Source organism: Tachypleus tridentatus, chromosome 13, assembly GCF_004210375.1.
Source record: "Tachypleus tridentatus isolate NWPU-2018 chromosome 13, ASM421037v1, whole genome shotgun sequence".
NCBI lineage: Eukaryota > Metazoa > Arthropoda > Merostomata > Xiphosura > Limulidae > Tachypleus > Tachypleus tridentatus.
The window spans coordinates 70,714,528-70,735,945 of NC_134837.1; the positions used below are offsets into that span (position 1 = coordinate 70,714,528).

General features: G+C 34.1%; 1 protein-coding gene across 4 annotated transcripts in view; it reads left to right on the forward strand.

Annotated features, from left to right (window-relative positions):
* LOC143237030 (BAI1-associated protein 3-like) overlaps nt 1-21,418 on the forward strand; it is a 201,416-nt gene that overhangs the window by 168,361 nt on the left and 11,637 nt on the right. For 2 of the 4 annotated variants that reach the window (XM_076475861.1, XM_076475863.1), the window contains exons 20-26: nt 2,829-2,952; nt 6,224-6,292; nt 8,491-8,565; nt 9,203-9,304; nt 9,634-9,849; nt 10,842-10,910; nt 15,820-15,987. In XM_076475861.1, the coding sequence (XP_076331976.1) occupies nt 2,829-2,952; nt 6,224-6,292; nt 8,491-8,565; nt 9,203-9,304; nt 9,634-9,849; nt 10,842-10,910; nt 15,820-15,987 (823 nt within the window). The remainder of the gene's footprint in view (nt 1-2,828; nt 2,953-6,223; nt 6,293-8,490; nt 8,566-9,202; nt 9,305-9,633; nt 9,850-10,841; nt 10,911-15,819; nt 15,988-21,418) is intronic. The other 2 variants (XM_076475862.1, XM_076475864.1) reach the window with 1 other exon arrangement.

Sequence of the window (21,418 nt, forward strand, 5' to 3'; positions counted from 1 at the left end):
TATTCATCAGACGATATCAGCTTTCAAAAGTAATTCACCAGACGATATCATCTTTCAGAAGTAATTCACAAGACGATATCATCTTTCAGAAGTAATTCACCAGACGATATCATCTTTCAAAAGTAATTCACCAGACGATATCATCTTTCAGAAGTAATTCACCAGACGATATCATCTTTCAGAAGTAATTCACCAGACCATATCAACTTTCAAAAGTAATTCACCAGACGATATCATCTTTCAGAAGTAATTCACCAGACGATATCATCTTTCAAAAGTAATTCATCAGACGATATCATCTTTCAGAAGTAATTCACCAGACCGTATCAATTTTCAAAAGTAATTCACCAGACGATATCATCTTTCAGTGATATTCTTTTGGAATAATAAATAAAATATCAGAAATAATATTTTCAAGTGTAAACATCTTGTGTGAGTAGGAAGTAATGTACTCGAAACATACTGCACTAGATCTGTTATCTATCGGAATATCCTATCTGAGTAAGAAATAGTGTACTAGAAATGTGACCATAGGGAATAGTGTAATGTTCTTTCTGGATAAGGAGTCAACTAGAAATTTGTATCGGTGCATTTGCTGCGCCTTCATAAGATCAATGCCGTTACATTAATTTTCACTGGTTTCTTAAATGCGAAAAATATTTTCCATATATATATATATGTATATATCCATGTAAAACCTGGTTCTGTTTTTATCCATCATTAAATGTATAAGTGAAGAAATTTTGACCCTTTAAATGACACTGAAATTATCAATTGAAAGATAATTTAATTTCGTATGTCTTTCTCGTAAATTTCTTACAGTAGTGGTGAACACGTATATCGTGGTATCATCGAAATTGTGGTCCTTGATTTGTAACTTCTATGTTGGTTTACTTAGACATTAATGTCCTTAGGTCACTGGTTCTTCTTGGTGTTCTTAGATATTTGTAAAGTATAAAATGGCTACACATATTTTACCGTGTTTATAAGATGACATTATACCAAGAAATGTTTAAAATTACTTTATTAAAGCCTTTACTTTAATTCCCGAAATCAATAATGCAATATGAGATCTGTAAATATTTGTCCTTCAGGCCCACAAATGAGGAACAAAATTTTATTGTTAACACTCGTCTCCATGAAATTACGTTAAGAACATATACTTATCATTGTTGATTCTGGGTGTTAACACAATTAAAGGACTTAAATTACCATTATTACTTCTGGTTCTAGCAAAACAATTCACATTAAAAGAGGTCTAATTGTATTTAAATGGTTTGATGACCCAAGCTGTACTGGTACGTTTTGAATGGACAAAACTGCAGAGAGTACAGCCAATCAAAGAACGCATTACTCTTTTCGTCACGAATTTTCCTTTCAAATTCATCTTTAGTAAAAAGCAAAGAAAATGTTAACTCGTACATGTATATAATCATTAAGGAGCCCGCTATATAATATCAAGTAATGAATTAGATGAAATGCCATAAGCATTATTCACATACTTAAATTATTGTATAGAGAAATTAAACCAACTCAAAACCCTATAGAAATCTACTTTTTAGGGTGTTTCTGAAAGTTAGCGTAAAATACAGGTATTACGTTTTCGTTCTTATTTCAAAAATAAAAAAACTACACGTATTTTGTTTCCATTCTTATTTCACTTTGAAATTAATATAAAAAATTACTTAATTTTAACCCTCGTCTTTGAGGACTAACCTAGAGCATGTTGTATCTTTACTGTCGTTTTCATATTGTAAAACATCGTTGTTCACGTGTGGAAATATTTAGCTCTTAGCCTAAATCATAATTATTATTTCACAAATTTATAATTTTAATTATTTTTATATTCTAAGGACTGGAATAAAATCGGAAACTTGTTTTAGTTTTAGTTTTTTAGTTTATTTTCAGCAAACCAGAGTTCGTGGCCCGTGGGTGAAATGCAAATTCTAGTTAAGAAGCCAGCACTTAGGATCACACACAAAAGTTGCAATGTTATATTTAAAGAGACCCGAAACTCAAGCGCTTTCAAATAGTTCACTATTTTTCTTTAGGAGAATAAAAGGATTGTTATATATAGAGTATCGTTTGGTTTCTTAACAAACCAATCATAACGGTGTTCAATTTGCCTTACTTCGACTGTCTCTAGACTTTCTTTAGTCAGGATATTATAGATGTTTATTATAGTATTCACCCTATAAAGGCCCGGCATGGCCAGGTGGTTAGAGCGCTTGAGTCGTAATCTGAGGGTCACGGATTTGAATCCCCGCCATACCAAACGTGGGAGCGTTATTATGTTACGGTCAATTCCACTGTTAGTTGTTAAAAGAGTAGCCCAAGAGTTGGCGGTGGGTAGTGATAACTAGTTGCCTTCCGTCTAGTCTTACAGTGTTAAATTAGAGACGGCTTGCGCTGATAGCCCTCGTGTAACTTTGCGCAAAATTCAAAAAACAAACATTCAACCGATAAACGTAGGTTGGTCGGGAGTGGCCTAGTGACGTATTGTGAATCCCGTGTGTCCATGATTCGCTTTCGGCTTCCACACATCTATGGGTTTTAAGACGGTCAAATGCCACTGGAGTGGCCGAAAAGTTGACGGTGAATGTTGTTGACCACGATCCACGAGGGCTATCTGGGCAAGCCTTCTAAATTCAAAACTAGAGACAGCTAGCACAGATAGCCGTCGAGTAACTTTGCCTTGATGTCCGAGATGACGATAAGATGACGTAACGTTTCTGTAACTGAGTTCGCTGACGTAGATGACTTTGTTCATACAGTCTCATGAGAAACAGTAAAAATATGTTCTTCTCCAAAGTGTTTTGTGATTTCAGAGATCGAAAGCATCTGGTCATCGAGAAGTACCACATCTGGTTTACGGACAGTGTCCATAACTGGCTAGATTTGGCAAGTAGAAAACTCCAGCAACGTATAAAGAAAGCGAAAGACTTGGACAAGGTAGGATAAACTAATTTAGAGATTTTATTACTCATATGAAACGTTCTGAAATGGGCTTTCAGGAAATATGCAGTTATGAAACGTGTTAACTGTTATGGGATTTAACACGATAAATAGTCGGTTAAATTATTTTTGGTAGTTTATTACCTGTAATTTAAGTTTTCAAAATAAACTTGTTCGGCTTTGGAACTATTAAAATCTCTGAAGCGAATTAACCGTTATTGTATATGCCCGTACTTCTATTGCTTTTAGGACTAAATACAGTTTAAATGAATAAATAGCGACGTCACAGTTCGTTAAATCAGTCGTGCATGAAATTGAAGGCGTGTCCGATGAACTAAAAATGTCCGTTAGATAACTATCAAGTTATTGAATCAGGATTTGTGTTTTTTAACTTAAGTAAGACGAAATATCGATAGTTCATTATTAGCAGTAAAATCAATCAGTCTGTACGGAAGTTCATAAATTTTACTAAACGCAGTTTCACTACTCTATGTTTTATGAGAAACTCGATCATGCTCACCTTCCCTTCATAGAAAGTACATTTTCCGAATTTTTACATTCCAGTTTTTAAATTATCTTTGTTCGCTTCAGGAATTTGATATTTTCTACGAAGCCATAACTTGTAACAAATTAAAATTGTTATTAACTTACGAGAGAATTTAAGAAGCCAAGGTAGTCACGTGATATACAAGTTATCGACGTCGCATGATAATATGTGTAAATAAACGTCAGTATGTTCCTTATACATTTCCACATTTCTTGATCAATCGGCACCAACCTTGACACAGTGGTAGAAAAGAAAGGAGGTCGCTAAGGTCAAAAGTATTTGATTTCGGATAGTACAGTTGGAGCTGGATCTACGGGTTGATTGTATATGCAGCTAAGTATTGGTGGAAAATGATACTTCTAGTACAGATGGATCTGGAGCGAGTGTTTGATAGGAGATGATACGAGTTGATCTGGAGGTATAGAATGATTGGAAGTGTTACAGGTGAGTCTGGAGCTAGAGTTTGATTGGAAGTAATATAGCTGGATTTTGAGCCACAGATTTGCTGGAGGCTGTATCTTTACACATGGAAATAAATATTTATTGAAAATATTTTATCTGGAGCTGGTGGTTTATTGGGATTAGTACAGCTTGATTTCGTGCTAGAAGTTTATTAAAGATAGTGTAGCTTGATATGGAGCTAGAGGTTTATTGAAAATAATTTAGCTTGATATGGACCTAGAGGTTTATTAAAGATACTAAACATTGACATGGAGCTGGAGGTTTATTAAAGATACTAAACCTTGACATGGAGCTGGAGGTTTATTAAAGAAACTACAGCTTGATATGGAGCCAGAGGATTATTAAAGAAAGTATAGCTTGGTATGGAAATAGAGGTTTATTAAAGATAGTATATCACTTGATATCGAGCTAGGGATGTATTAGAGATGGTATATATAGCTTGACATGGAGATAGAGGTGTATTAAACATGGTATATATAGCTTGATATTGGGAGAGAGGTGTATTAAAGATACTATATAAAGCTTGATATGGAGCTAGAGCTTTTTTAAGTATGTATAGCTTGATATGGAGCTAGAGCTTTACTGCAAATTACACCTATAGCTTGAGATGGAGCTACAGGTTTATTAAGATAGTATATATGTATATATCTGGAGCTAGAGGTTTATTAACGATTACACCTATAGCTTGGTATGGAGCTAGAGGTTTATGAAAGATATTATATATGGCTTGATATTGGGCTGGAGTTTTATTAAAGATAGTATATATGGCTTGATATGGAGCTTCAGGTTTATTAAATATAGTATAGCTTGATACGGAGTTAGAAATTTATTAAATATAGTATATGTAGCTTGATATGGAGACAAAGGTTTATTAAAGATGGTATAGCTTGATATGGAGCTAGATGTTTATTAAAGATTGTATAGTTTGATTTGAAGATAAAGGTTTATTAAAGATAGTATATATAGCTTGATATGGAACTAGAGGTTTATTAAAGACAGTACAGCTTGAGATGGAGCCAGAATATTATTAAAGATAGTACAGCTCGATATGGAGTTAGAGGTGTATTAAACGTAGTACATATAGCTGGGTATGGAGATAGATGTGTATTAAACGTAGTACCTATAGCTTTATGAAGCTAGAGGTGTATTAAACATAGTACCTATAGCTTCATATGGATCAAGAGGTGTATTAAACATGGTATATATAGTTTGATATGGAGATGGATGTGTATTAAACATAGTACCTAGCAGCTTTTTGAAGCTAGAGGTGTGTTAAACATAGTACATATAGCTTGATATGGAGCTAAAGGTGTATTAAACATAGTATATATATATAGCTTGCATATGGAGCGAGAGGTTTAATGGAAGTATAGTTGGATCTTGTTGTAGATTTTACTTGATACCCTGGCATCTGAAGCTGAAGATTCATTTCTTCCAATGAACAGGTTATTTTCTAGTCAACAGTGTAACAATGTAACAAATCACTCCTGCTGCTCTGTGTCTTAAACATATCCTGGATACTTACTCATTGATATCTTAATTAACTTGCGTTTTATATTGTTGATGAGAAGAACAAATATATCGAAGATAAATAGTACCTGCTGAAGTCGCGTGAGTTTCTTACACAGTCATGTGATAAATATTACTGTCAAACCAGCAATTTCATTAATAATTATAGGCACCGTCCACGAAACACCAACACTGTTGAGTAAAAAAATGTGTAATCTGTCTCGTTCGACACGAAGACGTAGCCATGTTGTACAAGGCTATGTTAAGAAAGAAGAGCCCTAATCATTCATTCAACACCGTAAGAATCTTCCTGTTATGTATAGATAGCTACAACCGTCACGACCAGTCTTCAAACAGTTACAATACTCACGAAACTTGGTTGAAGTCTACCAAAGAAAAACGAAAGAAGTCTACTAAATCGCAACTTTCCAAGTTGTATCTTGGTAGTCTTTCCTTCGTGTACCATTAACCTAGGATTTGTAATTGTAGGAATTTATATGAAACATTTAGCATGCAACTTTGAACTGGAACATGTACTTTTATGTCTTAGCCTTGTTTAAATTAATTATTTTTATGATATTGCGCAGTTCTAATATTTTTAATATGGTTTATTTAACTGGTTAACATAGATATAAACACATTCATATAACAGGGATCATGGTTCTGAACATGTGGTAACAAGCTGTTCAAATTAATACATTTCTTGTGTTACTGGTATCGTTAAAAAGAACACTTTCTGTGATGTTTCAGACAATCAGTGTCAACTCATCAATAAAACACAGCACTTCCGCTTTAGACACTACCAAGTGCTTCGTTCAGGTAATGTTACCATTAGTTATGTAGATTGAACGTTAAACACAGGTAATGTTACCATTAATTATGCAGATTGAACGTTAAACACAGATAACGTTACCATTAGTTATGTAGATTGAACGTTAAACACAGATAACGTTGCCATTAGTTATGTAGATTGAACGTTAAACACAGGTAATGTTACCATTAGTTATGCAGATTGAACTTTATACACAGGTAATGTTACCGTTAGTTATGTAAATTGAACGTTAAACACAGGTAATGTTACCATTAGTTATGTAAATTGAACGTTAGACGCAGGTAATGTTACCGTTAGTTATGTAGATTGAACGTTAAACACAGATAACGTTACCATTGTTATGTAGATTGAACGTTAAACACAGGTAACGTTACCATTAGTTATGTAGATTGAACGTTAAACACAGGTAACGTTGCCATTAGTTATGTAGATTGAACGTTAAACACAGGTAATGTTACCATTAGTTATGTAGATTGAACGTTAAACACAGATAACGTTACCATTAGTTATGTAGATTGAACGTTAAACACAGTTAATGTTACCATTAGTTATGTAGATTGAACGTTAAACACAGATAACGTTACCATTGTTATGTAGATTGAACGTTAAACACAGGTAACGTTACCATTAGTTATGCAGTTATATAAGCTAACTCTTGTAAGCCCTTTATATTATCACTACTTGTAAAATGTTATTAAACGTAGAAGTTTGTAGAACTGAATTTACATGACTGGTAAAATAGGGTTAATCAAGAAGGAATCCTCAATAGCTACGACTTGAACTCGTTTTAGGCAGAATTAGATTAAATTAATCTATGAGACGTTGTTTTCCTTTTTATTCGCTGTATTTTTCTGTGGCAGCAATACTAATTGTGCGGCGTTCGTTTACCCGATTCGACTTCATTACTCAGTTGGCTCTCTACTAACCTACCCTTAAATTGAAATTTTTGTAAGCAGGATTAGAATATAATCTATGATACCTTGGGCGTGAGTGATCAATTACATCGGACAAATGGGTTTGGCCTCCTGTGTCCAAAATTGTTATTAGATCTCAAATCAGTCAAGTATGAAGTAAAAGTTTGTACTTGAGAAACTTCAGGTCAATCTATGATTCGTTATACCACGGCTGTAATAAGATGTCAAACTGGTCAACAGGCGGAAATATGAACTTAAAGTTTCTACTTAGAAAAAAAAAAAAAAAAACCTTTCAGCTCTTCTACGAGATTCTGTGTCACAGCTAAAATGTGATAACCGAAAGAATTTCCCGTATATCGGTTATATGGTATTAATAAATTACCAAATATTAGATACAAATGACCCACGTTGTTGGTTATACTGTATTCCTGAAGCTACGTGTAACCTGCTTACGTGCTCTTCTTGAAATTGATTAACTATTGTTTGTATTAGAGAATTGTCTATGATGTAGATTAGTTCTTGTTAACGTGGAAGGGTTGTCTTCGAACAAGTAGAAAAATGGAAACCAGATTATATTTTTAAAAAATCTTCTCGCGTTTTGAACACTGCAAATCATACTAAATAGGAAAATAAATGTAAAGAAAACGAAAAATAAAGAAGCTCAAACAATAATTAAATCAGTATGGAGGAATATCTTTATACCTATACTAATTAATAATCTGACATTTAACTGGAACGCCCCCTACAGTCCCGTATCCGTTTATACTCTCGTTCCTGAGACATTTGCCCGGCAATGGTCAGCTGCAAACACTCTTTGTTAACTTGAAGATGACCTAAGAAGGTCAAAACGTTGTTTCGTATTTAATTTTAATTTAGTTAAAGTTTTAAAACCCACACCAGCCGCCTTGAGAATACATTGTTTGAAAAAATTGTTTTCTAAAACCTCTTTATCACACTTTTAGTGAAAAAAAAATCTCTACACCCTTTTTAGGACCTTAGACACAAGGATTCTTGATCAATGTTAAAACAGGGTTAAATCTTTCTTCTTAGTGGTGTGTTTGTTTTTTTTTTTGACATCTATTATTTTTACTGGTTCCCAAAGGAGTTTGGATATTTCTGGTAAACTATGTCTAGAATATATTTATTTTTCGTTGTCCTACTTTTAGTAAATGTTACTTAGCTCAAATAACGGTTTATTTGTCAGCATTTCAAGGAGTTTAAACTTTTATTTTTAGACATTTTATCATTAACTCGTATGACTGTTTTTACAGATCAAAGATTTCTTGAATCAACTGAACTGGCCAGAAGTTACTCAAACATTTCCATTTATCTTAAAAGCTTTAGAGGTGGGTATAGAAATCTTACCAAAGCCTTTCCAGTGTTGACCCTGGTGTTAACCTTATTGTGTTATATTTAGAAGATTTTAAAGCAGTAATCTTTTAAATAACTAGAACCTGCATAAAGACATTCAAGTAGCTTCCGTAGTAATATTATGAAGACATGTGATATACTGGTAACCAAGTCCTGTTGCTATATCACTGTGTTGTTGAAAAATAAGTTATACAACACTGTGGTGTTGATATTTAGGTTTCACAGCTACAACAATATCAAGTTTCACTGCTGCAACAATATAATGTTGATAATTAGTATATACTGCTACAACAGTGAAAATGACCCAAATGAGCGTGCGTTGTATTCTACTGGTGGAACCCCGAACTACTTGCTGCTGACGTGGAAATGTCCACCAACTGAAAACTCTCCATTGACTTCAGATGGTCAGTCCGTTCACACTTGATAGGGCTGGCTATATGTATCGTGATAACTCTCAATTCCCTCTGGCAAATTAATCCTTGTACTCCTGATGAAAGAGTTGTGATATTTTACTTTGTGTTTGTATGGATATATTTTGGTAGAAAATATTATGGATTGTTAATTTAACTGTTACATTTATTAGCGGTTCTTACTCTGATAGTTCCTTTACAGGTGATAGGAAACGGAGCAACTTTCTATGCGAAACTTAGTCACCACAAGCTTTTAGACTTAGGACTATGTGACGAGCAACAATCACATGACTTGACAGAACAGGTGAGATGACAATGTTTAACCATTCAATGTAACAGTCGTGAAATATTGTCATGTATCACCTTAAGGGATGTTCGTAATATAAACATTCAAAACAAAGTGACCATGTAAACACTTCTGAATTTTAGTATAATTGTAGTTTAATATCATATACTCACAAAATGTAGTGTAATAAATAAAAAACAACAACACTTTAAAGAATAAAAGCCAGAATCTATTATCAAACGTTTATTGTGTTAGCAGTTAAATGCAAATAAATAACTACAGTAGACCAACCAAGTGATCTAATTTTGAAATCTTATGTTCAGTCTTGTTTACTTTCATGTCTTCAGGTGTGCATTGTTATGAACGATGTGGAGCATGTGCGAACAGCTGTGAGTCCTCTTGTGGCAGAACTCGGCGTCGAAGAAGTGCTAATAACTCTCGAACAGAGAGAAGGAGAGAGGAGCGCAGCTCAGAGCCGTGCAGCTGTAAGCGGCTTGATACAAAAAACAGATGAAACCATAGAAACGGATCTACTTGACATCGCGGCTGCAGTTGCAGAGAAAGTAACCATACTGATATTTTTATAACTATATTTGATATATAATAAACATAAAACGTCTTAAACCGAATGAACGTGCATGCATAGAAACAGAGAATTGTGTACTAAACAATCCATCTCAGAATCTGTGTTCCTCTTTCCCTATTTCTATTCGCCTTTTATCTGGTGGTATTTGTGTCAAGTTCTTATTTTTGTTGTACCTTGATATTTTATATCTCTATTGTCTTGTGTTAGCAGTCTGTTTGGCTCTTTCGTTGTTCAAAACTTTATCTGCTTTCTTTGGTTTAACAGTTTATTTTAGTTTTTGCTGTTTAAGTCTACCTATGTTGTCTTTTGTTTAACACATTTTTTTACTTCTGCTGTTTCTTTCACAATCTTAAAAATGCATTGTTAATCGTTCAGTTAACAATCAATCTGTTCTTCATTGACAATCAGTCCGTCTCTGTTGTGTTTTTCATTGACAGTCTCTCTCTCAACCATGTTACATTTCTGTTATAATTTTTGTAGATGTGTCCACAACTGAAATAGTAAGTTGTTAGCTATCTTTTCTGTCTGTCTGAATTTACTCCCTCAACCATGTTACATTTCTGTTACAATTTTTGTAGGTGTGTCCACAACTAAAGTACTAAGTCGTTAGCTATCTTGTCTGTCTGTCTGAATTTACTCCCTCAACATTGTTACATTTCTGTTACAATTTTTGTAGATGTGTCCACAACTAAAATACTAAGTTGTTAGCTATCTTGTCTGTCTGTCTGAATTTACTCCCTCAACATTGTTACATTTCTGTTACAATTTTTGTAGATGTGTCCACAACTGAAATAGTAAGTTGTTAGCTATCTTGTCTGTCTGTCTGAATTTACTCACTCAACCATGTTACATTTCTGTTACAATTTTTGTAGATGTGTCCACAACTAAAGTAGTAAGTCGTTAGCTATCTTTTCTGTCTGTCTGAATTTACTCCCTCAACATTGTTACATTTCTGTTACAATTTTGTAGATGTGTCCACAACTGAAAAGATCAGTCTTTCACTTAGCTTGGGCTCCTGAGAAGCTGGATGCTGAAAGAGTAAGTTATTGTCTTTTGTTCTCTACTTGATCTAACTATCTAGTGTGGTTATTTATTAACTGTTAGGACTTTCGATAGTAATATTGATATGAAAAGAAACAGCTTTCAAATCAGGCTCAGTGGTAATATTGGTATAAAAAGAAACAGCCTTTAAATCAGGTTCAGTGGTAATATTGGTATAAAAAGAAACAGCTTTCAAATCAGGCTCAGTGGCAATATTGGTATCAAGACTTATTACGTCAAAGCTAACCATTTGTGTTCTTTCATTTCCACCTAGAATGTGGTTAAGAAATTCAGTGTTATTACAGATAAAACTAGGTCATGTATGGAAAACAGGTTTTGTAGTTGCTTAACCATTTTGTTACAGACTACGTTACCGATCATGTTGCTTACTGCGTTACAGACTGTCTTACCGATTGTGTTCTGGTTATGTTACTGATTATATAGTTCCCCTGCCATTTGTCTTAATTTTAAAATCGTATGTTTTTAGTTTATTGTGTGAAATGGAATTCTGATTGTGTATATACTTCCGAGGTTCTAAGATTTATAAATTTTGAGAAATCCGAAGATAAAAGCATGAAACTTATTAATCTAAGTATTTTTTTTAATTCTTCAGGGCCAAACAATGAATATTTGTTTCTGATAAAATATCTATAATTTTAAAAGCTTCGGATTATAAGGTTTCATATTTTTATTCACGGATTTCTCAAAATCCATGAAAAGCAAAAACAAAAAGTACATTTCTTCAAAATGGACGAACTGAGCAAAGATGTGCCACTTTAAAGTGCTCGGGTTATAGGGTTTCGTCTTTTTTTAATGTTTTGAACGTACGTGTTTTCTTAATATCGTAGTAAGTTTCGTTTATGGAGTTCTTGTAACTATCTGTTTGATGTGATTTTCCCGATTATTACCTTGCTATTTCTGTAGATCCTGATTTTCCAGTGTTGATTGTGAAGTAACTGTTTTTTCTATATGATTTACAGCACAAAATATAAACATTGAAAAACTCGTTATATAACACCAGCAGTATCAATTAACAGTAAATTGACAGCAAATTAAGATGTCATTTTTTGAGAAAAAATGTTCACGCTGTTGGGCTATTAGAGAGCAAAGAAAGGATAACCAAACTACAGGCTAAAAAAATGTAAATTTCGGCATGACCAGGTGGGTTAAGATGTTCGACTCGTAATCTGAAGATCGTGGGTTCGAATCCCTATCGCATCAAACATGCTCGCCCTTTCAGCTGTGGTGGCGTTTAATGTGATGGTCAATCCCACTATTTGTTGGTAAAAGAGTAGCCCAAAAGTTGGGGGTGGGCGGTGATGACTAGCTGTCTTCCCTCTAGTCTTACACTGCTAAATTAGGGACGGCTAGTGCAGATAGCCCTTGTGTAGCTTTGCGCGAAATTCAAAAAAACAAACTGTTCGTCCCCTGTGTCAAAGAAACTCATTAATTATGGTCTAAAACGTAAAACAGTAACGATATATTATTAACTGTAACCTGTAAAATTGTATACCCATGAAAGTGGGAAACAAAGTTGCTTGTTGAAAAATAAATTACATGTTATTCGCGTGGGATTTCTTTCTAATGCTAAAGCAACATTCACATTTGCTATTTTATCCCATTGAAGAGGTTCAGCGTAATCTGAACATGTATGTCTGAAGGTTTGAAAAGTAATCCCTTTCCTCGTTTCGAACGAGCCAGGATCGACAGTTTCATGTTTTTTTATGAAGCCTGTTGAACATCGAGTAGTAACGTCACGTTCCAATGAACCACGAGAGGCACGCGCTATGAATAATAAACTCCAAGCTTCTGTGAGCTCTTCCATGTAACACGTGCCATATTCCTCCCAAACAACAACAATCATTGTAAGTGTATTTAAATATTTTACTGTAACTTTATGAGTCATTATATTTGTAGGGAAGTCTGCTTAGTTTTATACCACGTTGGTACACGTTATACCAGTCTGCACCTGACAGTTGGAGATCTTAACAAAGTGTTATACCGGTTTACACCTGACAGTTTCGCCCCTTACAAAACACTACCGGTCTGCACCTGACCGTTCTAATTCGGCCCGGCATTGCCAGGTGGTTAAGGCACTCGACTCGTAATCTGAGGGTCACGGATTCGAATCCCCGTCGCACCAAACATGGGAGCGTTATTATGTGACGGTCAATCCCACTGTTAGTTGGTAAAAGAGTAGCCCGAGAGTTGGCGGTGGGTGGTGATGACTAGCTACCTTCCTTGTAGTCTTACACTCCAAAATTAGGGACGGCTAGCGCAGGTAGCCCTCGTGCATCTTTGCGCGAAATTCAAGAACAAATAACTAAACCGTTCCAGTTCCTTACAAACTATTACACCAGTCTGTACCTGACAGTTCTAGCACCTTGTGAAACGTTATACCGGTCTGCACATGATCTTTCTACCTTTCCTTCTTTTCCCTTGTTACTACTTGAATCTAATGTACACCTCATTTCCTTATCATTGATCAATACATTAATATATGGTAATCACCTAAACTCATGATAATTTCTGTAGCCACTGTTTCAGCCCTCCACATACCCTTTATTTCTATGGGCTGTGTGTTATCTACCCTTTGCACGGATCGAACCCAGAAATTTAGTGTTTTAAGCCATCGAATTTGCCGATAAGCCAACAGTTTTCTAAAGCTGTGATATTTTGGACTATGAGTTCAATTTCTAGTTATCACTGAATATTATAAACAAAACACAAAAGCAGAACGTATGATGTTTCTATGTACGAAAAAATGGTCGCTCAGATGCTCAATGTAGTGAAATAACGAAAAATACAACATTCACGTATATAGGCTTCATAGCTGTAGGTACGTGAATGTATATTATAATAACCCTTTTGATAATTCGCTATAACAGTTGAATCACCACAAACTTTAAAGTCCTTTTGTTTTGTAGAAGCCGATAATAAATAAATGAAGAGATAATACATAAAAAACATATGATTTAAAAATAGAAGACACCACCTAACTGATACATCTGATGAACTTCCGTGGATGTTATAGTTCACAAACGTCATTGATTGTAGCCAATCCGTCTTATGGACTAACATGGGTTCTGTAGTTCAGAAATTTCATTTATTATAAGTGGTCCATCTTATGAAGTTGTGTGGGTAATATAATTCATAAACTGCATCGTTTATAACTTTATAACCTGTGAAAATCTGTAGATAAGTTATTCGTTTTTTGTATTTCTCAGACTTTCTATTTGTACTTGTTTCCTTCCCTAGTGGCTCAGTAGTAAGTCTCGAGTCTTATAACGTTAAAACTCAAATTTCGATACCCGTGTTAGGTATAGTGCAGATAGCCCACTGTCTTCTGATATTAACATGTTTATGCAGTACAGAACATCTTTATTGCTTTATATTAATATATTATACAGTATACGACATTTTTATTTCTTTACAATAACATGTTTATATAATACATAACGTCTTTTTCTCTTTTCTTGCACGTTTATACGGTACAGAACGTCTTTATTTCTTTATGTTAGTATGTTTATAACACTATGGATCGTCTTTATTTCTTTGTTAGTATGTTTATAACAGTATATATTATAATTATTTCTTTATGTTAGTATGTTTATAACAGTATAGATCATGTTTATTTCTTTATATTCATCTGTTTATAACAGTATGGATAATCTTCACTTCTTTATGTTAGTATGTTTATAACAGTATGAATGATCTTTATTTCTTTTTGTTAGTATGTTTATAACACTATGGATCATCTTTATTTCTTTATGTTAGTATCATTATAACAGTATGGATCAACTTTATTTCTTTATGTTAGTATGTTTATATCGGTATGGATAATCTTTACTTCTTATGTTAGTGGATCATTCACTTCTTTATGTTAGTATGTTTATAACACTATAGATCATCTTTATTTTTTATGTTAGTATGTTTATAACGGTAAAGATTATCTTTATTTCTTTACATTACCAAGTTTATAACAATATGTATTATCATTATTTCTTTATATTAATATGTTTGTAACAGTTAAAAGGTTTATCTTATGATATTAGTATTGTTGTAAGGTGTATGTTTTTTTTTCTCGAATTCTTTCGGGTAGTTAAACTTTCTTGTCAGTTAAACGAAAACTCGTAATTTATTTTTTATTTTAACAATTGTTAGAAACTCCAACAATATTTTAACTTTTAGTATAAGTTTTAAGCCACTATTAACTGTTCTAACAGTATAAAAATTAACTTTCGTGTACAAAGTAAACCAGTCTCTAATTCATACTCACTGTCGATCAATGCACCCCGCTTGTACGGATTTACAACGCAAAAATCAGGGGTTCGATTCCCCTGAGTGGGCTCAGCAGATAACCTGATGTAGCTTTGAAAAACACACTTTCTATAAAAGTTTAATATGGTTCTAACTAGGATTAACGGAAGGTAATTACATAATGTACGTTTAGATATAACAGAACTTTACATCACGTGCGTAGTTTTCTAGAAACTATACCAATTTTCCTTAACTTACCATCATCATCAAAGCCCCGCAACTCTTTCTAATTTACATACAAATTACAACACTTTTCCCTAACCCATAAACAACTTTTAAAATATACAGCTAACATCTGTATGTTCGTACAGTACATAATATATATATCTTTTGATAATAGTATGTTTATAAAATATATGACATCTATTTTGTCATATTAATGCGCATAAAGTACTCCTATTTATTTTCGCATACTACAATATTTATACGGCAAGGGTGATTTTATCATATTAATATGTCTCTATGTTATGTAATATATTCATTGTCTAATTAGTTATATTGTAGAGAACATCTTTAAACAAATATTCCCATTTATTAAAGAGAGCTTAACGCAAAACACTATACGAATGTTTTTCCAACCCAACAGGCCCTAGCCCCCTTATTGGAATACTTGGACAGCAACCTGAAGCGTTACTACAAAAGCACCTACAGAACCAACTTTGATCGAGTGCTAGTCTCAATATGGAAGTCTGTTCTTCAGGAAATTACTGTTACAGTCCAGGGAAACGCTGGGGTGCGTATTGAAGAAAATATGGTCTGTATAACCCTTAGTATTTGCCCTACTTTTTTCTGTCGTAAATATGAATGTTTTCCATCGCAAATATTTAGCTCTGAGACGGGGGTAGTTGTCGATCACAACAATGATTGATATTGATTCGTTAAGTAGAACTGAGAAAAAAAGAAATACTGGATGAAATAGTTTGAATCTTCAAAGCTACTTTCTACAGATTATTTAAGCGCTGCAAATAACGTATCCTAATTTTATTTATTTTTATTAATCATACTTTTCCGAAGTCGCAGTTTTGAAATTTCGAAAATATTTCTCTGTGATACATTTTTAAGAAGTTTTTTATTTTAAAACTTCGATATAAAGTTTTTATTGTATAAAATTATAAATTGTATATCTGTTTTGGTTTGAAAAACAAGGTACACACTATCTTTTTAATAACTGTCATAGCATAAAAATATTTATCTTGCCAGTTATAAGCAAGTAGGCTTTTTTTAAATCGGAAAGTTTCATTTAATATATTCAAACAATTTTATCTCGTGCTATTTTCAATTATGTGTTCATTTTTGGACATTTCTTTGTCAGTGACTTTCGTTACACATTCAAGCAGTTACTTAGGCCAATGTAGTCCAGTGCTGAAACAAGGCCTAACAAAGCAAATTTTTCAGTTGATATGGTCGAGTGCAAATTGACTTAACATTTCGTACATCATATTTTTTTGATAAAAAAAAAACCATCGTACTGCAACTTTATAATTCATATGAAATGTAAAATAATTAATTAATCTTTTCGCAAGCTTTAAAAAATCAGGACTTTAATTGTACTAAAAGCTGTCCACAGGCATCGTTTCTTCTAGCTAAATTTTTAAATCGCTCCCAGGTAATAAACATACGCTCTAGACTTCAAAATTTGAAAATGGCGTTTTTCGTTTGAGGGTGTCTGCGCATGCTCCTTTGAACAGTTTAGCTCTACACAGTACTTATGGAACCGTGTTGAAATATTTCACTGTTGCAGTGCCTCAGTTGTTCGTAAAAAGAAAAAAGGAGGGGGTATATTTTAATTATTTATTAATAATTAAGTAAGTGCTTCATGAAAGGGTAAAGTAAAACACCTAAGTCACGTACTTGTTCTTGGCATATATTTATTCTGTGCCGAACAAATAAACGTGTAATAGACATGAGACGAAATTAGATTATTTTCTTTTCACGTTTGAAAAAAGTTACTTTTGTTTTATATGCAACATAAATTACAGTCAGGGGTTGGTAAAACTTTCGCAGTATAATAATGGAAAATACGAGAATGTTAGGAGTGATGTTTTGAGAAAAGAACTTGTGCGTGTTTGTTTGTATTTAATGGCTTTCGTATTAATAAATGTTTTGACCTGAAATTGCATGAAATTTTTTATATATATAATATAAAATATATTTTCTGAAACATGGTTTCATTTTTATTATTATTGGTATCTAAAACTATTATTAGTTAATTAGTCAAAATGAAGGTCGCGGGTTCGAGTCCCCATCACACCAAACATGCTTGCCCTTTCAGCCTTTGTGGTGTTATAATGTATCGCTCAATCCCACAATTCGTTGATAAAAGAGTAACACAAGAGTTGACAGTGGGCGGTGATGATTAGCTGCCTTCCCTCTGGTATTACAATACTAAATTAGGGACGGCTAGCGCAGATAGCCATGATGTAACTTTGCGTCAAATTCAAAACAAAATAAACCAGACCGTTACTCAATTTTTTATATATGCCTACAATGTTCAAGGTGCCTTTCTGTTATGAATAATACCATCTCAAAGTGAATTACATAACTTTCTTTAACTTATATCTATTAACCGATATTCTATGAAGAATCTTGTTGACTCGAAATTATTGGATTCGTCGTTTTTTAGTTTCAGAAAGACGGTTCTTTAAACATTAAATTTTCAAGAATTAGAAATCTGAGATTGCGAAGTCTTTAAGAGACGTAATTTAAAGGAACAAGGTAAAAATGTTCTTTTAGGAGTGCCAAGCAATTCTTATTTGAAAATTCCCGAGGCTTATGTATGTTATTAATATCATTAGACGCAAGAATACATTGAGGACATTAAACATGTATGGCAAGTTTCAAACGTTGTTTGATGAACGTGTGTTTAATTCTCAAATTATCTTACGATACAGATATGAAACTATACGAGGTCTGTGCAAAAAATACGCGGACTGTTTGAATTGCGCGGCTCCAGTTGGTTCCAGGGGAATCCGCTTGGTGTCGCTAGGTTCGCACAGATCAGCTGATTACGACGCCATTTCCCGATTGCAGATATCTTCATTTGTATATTAGCTACGCGGTTTTAAGTGAAGTGCAATTTTTTCGTTTGGCGGATTTCAGAATGAATGACCTGAAGAAGCAACGACTTGCTGTGAAATTTTGTGTTAAACTTGGAAAATCTGCGACTGAAACTTTTGCTATGCTTAACACGGCTTACGGTGATGTTGCTATGAATCGTACGGCATGTTTCAAGTGGCATGAACGTTTTAAGGATGGTCGACAGTCCATTGAAGATGATGAGCGTCCTGGACGTCCTTCCACGTCAACTGACGACCACACGTCGACAAAATCAACACCCTGGTGCGGGCAAATCGACGTCTGACTGTCAGGGAGCTTGCTGAAGAGTGTGGGATATCAGTTGGATCTTGTTACGAGATTTTGACCGAAAAATTGAAGATGCACCGCGTTGCTGCGAAATTTGTGCCTCAGAACTCGTGAGTTTTTGGCCAAACACTCGATCACTGTTCTTCCCCACCCCACCCCCCTACTCACCTGACCTTGCTCCTTGCGATTTTTTCTTGTTTTCCCCAGACTCAAAAGACCCTTGAAAGGACGAAGATTTGAGACGATTCCCGAGATTAAGGCAAATGCGACGAAGGAGCTGGAGGACATTACAAAAGAAGCGTACCAGGACTGTTTCAACAAGTGGAAACACCGTTGGGAAAAGTGTGTGCGTTGGGGAGAAGAGTACTTTGAAGGGATCCCAGATCTGTAACTTCTAAATAAAGTACATTTTGTTTTATGACGTCAGTCCGCGTATTTTTTGAACAGCCCTCGTAGGTGATTTTACTCTTTTGGTAATTTTTAAATAATTGATTATCGAATCTCTTACACTGTTATTTTTAAATGCTCGATTTCAAATTCTCGTCATGTAAGTGCAGATGTAGAGTTGGAAGCTAAAAAATGCACCAGTGCCGACTGTGAATAAATTTAGTTTAAACTTGTGGACAAAAATATCGTTCAGTGATTTTATATATTTATAAGAAACTCTTCAAAACAGGTAATTGTTTTAAGTTTCATCGTCTTTTTAAACTAGCGAGAGACTGACTATCCGTGAGAGAAGCATGCGCAAATAAATGGGTTCCCTCTTTCACTTTCCAGGTGGTCAAGGCGTTCGACTCGTAATCTGAGGGTCGCAGATTCGAATCCCTGCCACATTAAACATGCTCACCTTTTCAGCCGTAGGGGCGTTGTAATGTGGCAGTCAATCTCACTATTCGTTGGTAAAAGAGAAGCCCAAGAGTTGGCGGTGGGTGGTGATAACTAGTTGCTTTCCTTCTAGCCTTACACTGCTAAATTAGGAACGGCTAGCGCATATAGTCCTCGTGTGGCTTTGCGCGAAATTAAAAAACAAACAAACACAAACAATAATTCTGAAAAATTAAGTGACGGTCAATTTCCACTATTCGTTGTTAAACGAGTAGCCCAAGAGTTGATAGTGGATGATGATGACAAGCTGCCTTCCCTCTAGTCCTACACTGTTAAGTTAGGGATGGCTAGAGCAGATACCAGCCGCCTTCAGAATACATTTTTACTTGAAGTGGGTTTCTCGTCATCGCAAGATAGCCTTCGTATAGCTTTGCCCCAAATGCAACATAAACTAAACATTCACATAGTGAGTAACACCTACATGAATATGGTTTTGGTTCCTCCAGATGCTAACCACACTAAGGTATGGTGCTTGCGGTTAGTGCTTGCAAAGATTCGAGACAGATTTTACAAACTGAATGGAGTGAATCGTGTAAAGAAAATAGCGTGGTTTGTTTAAAAGGATGCTTCAGAAACTTTCTATACGATAGCCATAAGCAAAAAAAAACACAAAAAACTCGTATTACAACAATCCATTATACGTTTCAAATATCCATTAGCAGCCTTGAGTGTTCCAATATAATTAGAGAGACTTCGTGATGACGAGAAACCCACTTGAATTAAAAATGTATCTCAAGACAGCTAGTATGGGTATTAAAACTTTAATTAAAATAAAGTAGAGAACAACGTTTCGTCCTCCTCAGGTCATCTTCAGGTTAAGAGAAGTGGAGAGACTTCGAGGAAGGAATGTGGCCTGCTTAAAGCGGTAATCATCAGAGGATATTAAAAGGGTAGAGGTTCATTAACAAAAAAGTCACTTTCCAAGCATCGTAAAGCAAGTCTTTTTTTCTTTTTTTTTTAGGGAGGGTTGAGTTAGAAGAGGCTGTTGGTTGCTTATGGTATATTTAGAGTAAAAACCATAGATTACTCAAATCCTCTTTTATTCGTGTTTAGTGAATAGTTGAAACAGTAAATTATTTTTTACTAACACTTAATAGAATATAACAATTATTTTTAGTATAAAGACCTACGAGTCTCTGTGTACCATTCATTTAAAAGCTGAAATCTCCCCACCCACTGACAACTTACACTAAACAAGGTGTGGAATCCAATGTATCTTTTCGTAGTTGTTGATGATTTTATAACAAGAAAAAAAAAAAACTTTTGAGGCATAAGGGCAGGATCTTGATCCCTTTATTACACTCCCTCCTCTGTGTGTTGATAATCGCGAAACTTTGATGATCTCTCGAGAAACATTTAGTTCATTCGCCATTTACAGAATTTCGCGAATTCAAAAAGAGTAACAATATCCTATGCAAAATATGGATAACATTGAGTGCGTGAAGAAATATTTGATTGGAGGTTTAACACTCAACAATGCAACTCTTTTGTTTTAATTATTATAAACTTCCTGTATTATTACTGTAAAGCTTTTGTTTTAATTATTATGACATTTCAGCTTTGTTATTGTAACACGCACATTATTTACTGTGTGCCATTTCTACAATATTGTTGCAATGTTTTTGGTTTTGTTCCCGTGTCATTTCTACAATATTACTACAATAATTTTGTTATGGTTACTGTGATATTTTTATAATATTACTTCAATAATTTTTTTTTCTGGTTACTCTGATATTTCTACAATAGTACTACAATGATTTTGTTTTGATTACTGTGATATTTCTACAATATTACTACAGTGATTTTGTTTTGATTACTGTGATATTTCTACAATATTACTACAATGATTTTGTTTTAATTATTGTGATATTTCTACAATATTACTACAATGATTTTGTTTTGATTACTGTGATATTTCTACAATATTACTACAATGA